The sequence below is a fragment of the Castanea sativa genome, chromosome 1, assembly GCF_040712315.1.
Source record: "Castanea sativa cultivar Marrone di Chiusa Pesio chromosome 1, ASM4071231v1".
In the NCBI taxonomy this organism is placed as follows: domain Eukaryota; kingdom Viridiplantae; phylum Streptophyta; class Magnoliopsida; order Fagales; family Fagaceae; genus Castanea; species Castanea sativa.
Window position 1 is genome coordinate 81,462,594 of NC_134013.1, and position 8,344 is coordinate 81,470,937.

At 33.4% G+C, this 8,344-nt stretch overlaps 1 protein-coding gene across 1 annotated transcript; it reads right to left on the minus strand.

Moving 5' to 3' along the window:
• Positions 1-5,034: 5,034 nt before the first annotated feature.
• Positions 5,035-6,912, minus strand: LOC142615220 (CBL-interacting serine/threonine-protein kinase 6-like). The gene is made up of 2 exons (XM_075787935.1): positions 6,707-6,912; positions 5,035-6,616 (listed from the first exon to the last, which is right to left on the minus strand). Exon 2 carries the CDS (start codon positions 6,573-6,575, stop codon positions 5,271-5,273), a length of 1,305 nt encoding a protein of 434 aa, XP_075644050.1. The 5' UTR covers positions 6,576-6,616; positions 6,707-6,912; the 3' UTR covers positions 5,035-5,270.
• Between the last annotated feature and the right edge of the window lie 1,432 nt (positions 6,913-8,344).

Here is an 8,344-nt window from a genome sequence, read left to right on the forward strand (position 1 = left end):
TTTTATGGACTTTAAAAGGTGGAAAATACTAGATCTACACATTTTTTTTTTTTACAAATTGTTGTTGTGATTAATGGTTATTAGTAAGTAAAAAAGTGATATAACTGGTGGACCCAGATGCAAACCAATAAGAATTTGTTACCTTAATAGTCTGTAAAAATGTTGTAAAAAAACTTTTAGCTGCAACATTTCTCCTTATAATGATCAATAAGGGGGACAAAATGTAATTTTATTGAACGAAGTTGCTAAAATTAGTACCTAAATATATAGTTATATAATTATATTATTTTCTAAAAAAAAATTAGGGGGGGCTTAGTCCATGAATGGCTCCGTCCATAATGTACAAGATTCCTATGGCAGTCAATTACAAAAGAACTCCAAAATAGTCCATCCACAAAGAACTCCAAAAAGAGTGTACATGTCATAAACCGACTTACATGATAAGGTGGGGTTGATGCAAGAAGTTCTACACGTAACATGTCAATGGCTACATAAGTCACTAGGTCTATGCCAAGAACCTTGTAGATCAGTTAGCTTCTCCTAGTATTTCCAAATTCCAATAGAAACATTCAAGATTTCAATATTCTCTACTCTTATCACTGAATTTTTTTTATATTAAAAAAAATAAGAGGAAAGTCGGCAAAATTTACAATTTATAATTAGAGGTGAAAGAAAGAGTCAAGCTAATTACCAAAACTTCTATAGGGTAACTTGTTATTAGGAAGCTAAAAGAAGAAATTAGTGCAAAGAGAACAAGCTAGTGCTTACAAGTTGAAAAGTTTGTATTTTGTATTTTCTTGAAAGCTCAGACTTCTGTAATATCTCTTGATCTTTTTATTTATTAGCTAGTGCAATCTTTTCTTGTTTCCCTTTGATTAATTTACTTTTTTTCCTCCAACTCCCTTTTGAAGTGTCTTAAATTTAGTTTAATGTGCATTAAGGACAAAAGTAATAAAAATTAAAACAAAACAAAACAAACAAATAGCGTAAGCAGCATTTTCCAAATACGACTTTAATTATTATGAAGAGAGCAAGAGACCTATTGAAGAAGGAAAATGCTAGAGAGACAAATTTTTTTACATAAAAATTTACAAACTGCTGATGTAGTAAGTGATTACTAGTAAAAGAAAAAATAATGTTAGTGGTAGGCCTAGATGAAAACCAATAATAAATTGACTACAAAAATAATTTGCAAAAATTTTAAAAAATAGTTTATAATTATATCATTACTCGTTAAATAATGCCAAAAAAAAAAAAAAAAAACTTAAATTGTGAACCTTTAGAATACAAGCAACATATTATGTAGATAGAAATTAATGGATATTATTCGTATACGAAAGTGGATCCCATCACTTTTGGCTCTCTCTATCAATGATTCAATGTATCCATATTACATAAAAAAAAAAAGTTATGCTCATATACTGTCCTATATCCAAGGGGACCATTTCAGAGGCATAAACATTTAAAAAACCAGCAAAAGCAATTGCACGAAGTTTCAGTTGCCAGTTGCCACTCCCATTCACCATTGCTTACTACAAAATCGATATTATTTCACGAGAAATATATTATATATTTTAAATTCTCACCTTCTTAAGTATAATTATACTTTAATAAACTTTCAACAAAAAGTCATATAAGCAAATAATTTTTTTTTTTTTTTGAAAAAGTTACTAGCAAATAAGCTTTTGAATGTAATTGGTATTACGGCCACATCTGGTTTTTGTCCTTAAACTTTGGTCTCCCGTAACCAATATATTAGGTCCTTACAAATAAAAAGAAATTTTTCAAGAAAATTTTTATTTAACTAAACTTTTGAAGAGATGTAGTTGCAACATTAATAATAAGACTATTATTTAAAGATTTCAAAGTAAGAAAATTTGTAGAAGGAAATTGTAAGATTCTATGTGTGTGTGTGTTTTTTTTTTCCTTTTTGTTGTTGTTATTAATATATGAAGCTCTCTTTTTATTGTAAGATGTTATGTGTTTGCGTGTGTGTGTTTTTTTTTCCTTTTATTTTGTTGTTGTCAATATATGAAGCTCTCGTTTCATTAAATTTTGTATAATTTAAGTTTCTTAATGACCACCCTAAAAAAAATTCCTAAAACCACCACTGCCTACTCTACTTTTTTGCTAAAGAACTTTAAGCAAAAAAAAAAAAAAAAACCAATTAACTTATTTTATTTAGTTTTTAACTATAGTACTTTTAACAAAAAAATTTCAGCAAAAAACTGGATAAATTGTTCCTAAGCAAACACGTAAACATCAACAATATAATATATAAAAATTTTAATAATCTTTATATTGTGTATGAAAAGATGACATATGAGTTTGTAAGAATTATATAATAAAATTTATAATATCCTAACATGATTCTTACATGTTGTACATGCATATTCTACCATTAATGATGATATGCTTATTTTTGGGGGATAAAAAAGGGGGGGAAAGAAATCCCTAATGAAAAATTCGTAGTTATAGTAGGTATGGAGAAATTATTGTGTACTTCCGAAATACCATAAATGCGTACTCTCTCTTCTCACATGAATGATAGGTCACACTAATTAAATTCATGATAGAACCCACTATTCATGTGAGGGGAGGGAGTACACACTTATGGTACTCCGGGAGTATCTAATAATTTTTCGTAGGTATTCAGTGTGTCCTGTTTATCAATCAAATCCAGTTTTTGCACATGACTAGTGATTATCGTAATGTAATGTCGCAAATACCTTTTTTTTTTTTTGTCGATCCAATTTGATGACATATTCATCATAAATTCGTGTTTTTGGTTGCTTCTTTGATTTGGCCAATGACTTGAAATATTTCTTGTTTGGTGAATGAGACATTTCTTTGACAACGATTTTGCTCCACTATACCAGATTGTTATTGGATTTACACTACGTCACAGGGAAGAAATAAACAAATAAGGGCCTCTTATTACTCATCTAATTAATCTCAAGCTCAATTGGTACATCTGTACCTAAAGCAGTTTAAAAGTGTCCCAAAGTCTAGATTTATTGGATTTGTCATCATTTGATAATTCCCCTCACATATGCCTTCAATAATACGATTACTACTTCTATCCAACAGTCAACCTAGAAATTTGTAAACTCCTCGTATTATATTCTCATGAGATTGAGATTGGAAACAATTCTCCCTCATACTTTCCAGGAAAATTATTTCTGCTTTTTCCTTTGAAATGAATGCTTTTGATATTATATTTCGTTGGTTAAGGACTACTCATAGACTCATAGTACCTCAAGTTGATTAATTTATGAGGAGGTGGGCCAATAAAACAAGAGTGTCATTATGTGATTATGACCATTGAGTTGACAGTATTATAGGTAAAATTTGGAATGGTTCTGAAAATTACTTGGTCAATATTGTCCAATTGACTGGTGGATCAAAGGAAAAAACTATGTTATAAGATATACCTTATCTTCTTGTCGAGGATAAGCTATCACAATAGCCACTGAAATTCAACACTATCAACTAGTAATGACCAGTAACGAAAAATGGGAAGTTCAAGATGATAAATACATCGACTTACCAGCTCATCAATCGATGTTGAAGATGCAGACCCTGAATTATGTACAAGACCTAGGCCTTACTGAATAGATTAATATATTATTATCTCCATAATACTTTAATAAAGATTATCGAATAGAGTAATTATGATCTCCAGAAGACTCTAAACATTACTTAATTTCTAGAATTACATATGCCACATACTTGACAACTGGATTTTAACATGTAAAGGTTGTTTGTACGCATTTCTAAAATTACATGCCATTCTGATCTTAGTAACAACCATGTTGCGAGGCTTTGGTATCAGATTTTATTCATGGTTGTAAAACTGAATTGTTTAAGTTTTCAATGATTGAGTCAGGAACATTGAGAAGTAACATTGGGCGAGTTGGTACCTCCCAAGTCAAAAATATTTGGAAGATCGAAAAAAGTGGGTTCAAGCTATCAAAGTCGCAATATGTTGCAAATATTTTTAACCATTTCAAAAAAAATGAAAGAAGTGATATAAATTATGAAATGTCAAAAGATTAATAAAGTTTAATGTTCACATTCTGGATTAGAGCATTGTTGGAATTGTATATCCAAAAGTTGATCACATAGGCAGATGAAGGGTGTTATGTGGTTCAAAACAAAGATGGAAAGGGGTAAAAGTTAAAATATCATTTTTTTTTTCATTCACTCACTTTCTTCCCCATTTTGAGGAGCAATTTTAGCGGAGTTGGATGGAAAACACCAAGCAGTCACTTTCTTTCCTCTCCGTGTGAACCGAATAGAAGAAAATTCTATTTATTCACACATTTTTTTTCATCATCATTTTTCAGCGAGGCCAAATAAACCCTTAAGCTAGTTGTTATAAGAGAAAATATGATAGATAGTGCCTTACTAAAGTTGATTGGACAACACATGCACCAGAAGATATGCAATTTACAATTTTTAATTAAATTAAAGAAGTATCTATAGTTATTTGTATGGTGAAGAGTATTGCATAAATCAATAAAAATAAAATAAAATAAATATTTTCTAGTAAAATTAAGTATTGATTTTTTTTCTTTTTCATTCAAAAATCTATAATATAATATATGTTTTAACCATTTGAATAATTTAAATTGCAATGAAAATTCACCAATTTTTATGTAAAAGAGAATCTAACATTCTAACTAGGTCCAAAAAATCCTATCCTTCACTTGCATGAAATATAGTCTTATTAGCCAAGTATGGATTTGCATGAGATTTTTTTTTTCTTTCAAGGTAATAATTTACTTTTTTCTAATTTATTTAGCGAATAAAATAAACTAGGAATAACATTTTACACCAAACTGTCCAAACCAACTTAGCAAACTACAAAATTATGGGACTGACTTTATTAAAACTATCCATATGTGTCCTATTAAGCATAAAAACCTGTTAACCAATCTGATGAGAAACTTTTCGCAAGATTTGCCAAAAAACTAAAAATGACAAATTTGGCCACTCAACTAAAAACTCTGGTGATAAATGTTATGAAAATTTGATAAAAATGTAAATTGCATTAATTGACTGTAAACATGTACGTACAAGACTAGTATTGATATACAAGAGCCTAACTCTCGAAACTATATGGACATTCTCTCCGAAATTCTGTTACAAAATCAACCAATATGCAACTGACAGATGTCAATAAACAGAATTAACAAACTAGTAACTCTCGACGACAACAATAACAATTGTCTAAACAACAATAACCACACACAACATACATTGGATTAAGCAAGTATCGTGGAATTGTCGGCCGGCGAGGTCCAAACGATGTCTTTAAGAGCCGGCCGGAGCTCCTTACTGCAGAACTGGTTGTATTCCAAGGTATCGCCACTGTTTTTCTTCACCTCCACCACCAGAAACGACGGCGTCACGGCGAAAATCTCCGCCGCAATAGCCAGCTTCCCTTTACGTCCACACTCGTTTCCTTGAAGTCTCACCCTCGACTCGCTCTTCTTCACACTGAAATTCCCATTCTTCGCCGCCACCTCCTCCAGCGTCGATATCACACTGCTCGCCGGCCTCGTCGTCGCGAACCTCAGCTCCTCCTTCTCCTCCCTCTTCTTCTCCTCGAACAGCGGCGACAAATTTAACCCTTCGGACAACGATATTATGTGAAACGCGTTCAAACTCTCGGACTGTTTGGATGGCGATTTCTCGTACTCCAGATACTCTTGCTCCTCTTTAGTTAGGATCGACTTGGGTGCTGACTTTTTGAACCAAGAAGAATCCATGATTTTGGCGATTGTGATTCTTGTCATCGGATTCGGATCGAGAAGCTTTGTAATCAGCCTCCGAGCTTCTGAAGAAAACCATGGTGGACACTTGAAGTCACCTCTGTAAATCTTCCTATACATGGCCACAATATTATCGTCCTGAAATGGCAAAAACCCAGCTAGAAGAACATACAGAATAACTCCACAGGACCAAAGATCAGCTTTAGCACCATCGTAGCCTTTCTTTCCAATCACCTCAGGCGCCACATAAGCCGGTGTGCCACACGTTGTGTGTAGCAACCCATCTTGTTTCAAATGCTCGGTGAAAGCGCTGAGACCGAAATCGGTGACTTTCAAATTGCCTTCTTCGTCTAAGAGCAAGTTCTCGGGCTTGAGATCTCGGTGGTAGACTCCACGGCTGTGGCAGAAATCGATGGCGGAGATGAGTTGTTGGAAATACACTCTCGCCACATCTTCTTTAAGCCGACCCTTAGCGATTTTCGAGAACAGCTCGCCTCCACGGACGAGTTCCATAGCGAAGTAGATCTTTGATTTGCTCGCCATAACTTCGTGGAGCTCGACTATGTTTGGATGCTGTACCATCTTCATCACCGAGATTTCTCTCTTGATCTGCTCCGTCATACCCACTTGAATCACTTTCTCTTTGCCCACAACCTTCATCGCTACGCTCTTCCCGGACTGTAAGTTTCTGGCATGGTACACCTTGGCGAAAGTACCATGACCCAGAAGCCGACCCAGCTCGTATTTCCCATGTAGCAATGTTGAATTACTATCTTTACACTTTTTGTCACCCATTTAATTTCTCTTGAATTTTCACCCTCAGCTACAAAATTAAGCTTTTGAAAAGGAAAAAAACAACAACTTTAGTATTTTTACTAAAAAAAAAAGAATATCAATTGATGAATTTAGAAGGATTAGATGCTCACCCGTTTTCGACGTGTTTTCGGTGGCAATTCCGGCCGCCCATACACCTCTTGGCTCGCAAACAGAGCTCAGGCCTTGTCAGCGAAGCTCCAACCATCTCTCTGCATTCCCTAATGAGACTCGAATTCTGAAAATCTTTAGATAAGAAGACTAATAAGAGTTTCAAAGATTTTATCAGCCGTATTGTTTGGGCTTTTTTTTTTTTTTCAAGCCATTGCATTTGCTTACCCATATATAGTGGTTTTCCTATACCAAAATTACCTTTCCACCCTTCAGGATTGGGTTTCCAAGAAGGCTCTGATCTCATCAAACGGTTACAGTTACGGCGCCTCGTATGTGCTATGCAACGTGTTAGTGATAAGTGCGGGAATGTGAGAGAATGAAAGGTTACGACACGTGTGAAGGTTTGTGTGGGCAGAGATGATTAACGCCTAGAATCGCCTATGTTACAACCACAGGCCCTGGTGATTACGATTTTGTCCTCAATTGCCCATTTGCTATATTAGCCAGGTTTGGCTTTCTTTCTTTAATAATTCTGTGGGTGCACCAATCCCTGTAGGAAACAAGTTTGGAATTGTGATTCTATGGGCAACTAGTTTCATTAAAGAAAAAAATATATGGGCACCTACAGTGGAGAATCAAAAGAATATCCTTTATTAAGAGATAAAAATAAACTGTGCAGGGCACTGTCATTTCAATCAATGTTCCATTTTGGGTATTTGATTTGGTTTTTCTATTAGAAGCAGTGATAAGAGCATTCTTATCAAATATTTCAAATACTAAAAATCTTATTTTTTAGCATTTGAAAAGTTTAAGCATGCTCCATCAAACTTTTTTTATTGTAAAATTTTTGCAATTGATGAACAGTGTCATTTCATATTTGAAACGGCACTGTTCACCATTGTAAAAATTTATATTACTTTTTTATTTTGTGAGACCCACTTTTATATTACTTTTAGAGAGGAAAAATAAAAAATTAGTGAAAAATAATAGAGAAATAATATTTAAATAAAATTGTAAAAAAAATTAGAAGTTTTGATATAGGTTGTATTATAAAGTGATGTGTTATATGTTATAAATATAGGTTTTGAGAGAATAAATGCTAAATTTTTTAGAATGTTGGATAAGAATGCTCTAATATAATATTTTTGTATAGATCGGTCCTAGTTAGTGGTATTCACGTATTGGCTCAGTTCAGTTTGGAGTCAAAAAAGCTATTTGATTCAATTAACTCAGTTTGGAATTGCTCTACTTGCTGTTGAAGAGTTTATAAAGCTTCTCTTCAAACTAATTTAGTAAAAATTGTTGTTTGTATTTAGAGGCCAGTTGGGGACTACAAACCTGAGACCAATCCACGCATCCTCGTCAGCGGTGGTCCACATTCATTCTTACCGTGTTCACATAGTTGGTGTGGTAAGTGATAAGTTTACGTCGAAAGGCAGAGGATTTTAGTACCTCTCATGGCCCCCATCGATTCATTTTAGGGAATAAAAAGTTATTATCCCCAAAATGCATGTTTAACTCATACAATATTAAGCATAGATATTTTTAAATTATAAAAAAGAGAGTCTCGAAAACCCTTTAGCAAATAAATTGCAATAAAAGTAAAGTCATTAATGATTCTCCAAAAAAAAAAGAAA

Excerpts from the sequence above, each read along its gene's own strand:
- LOC142615220 (XM_075787935.1), bottom strand. The coding sequence starts at position 6,575 with ATGGGTGACAAAAAGTGTAAAGATAGTAATTCAACATTGCTACATGGG.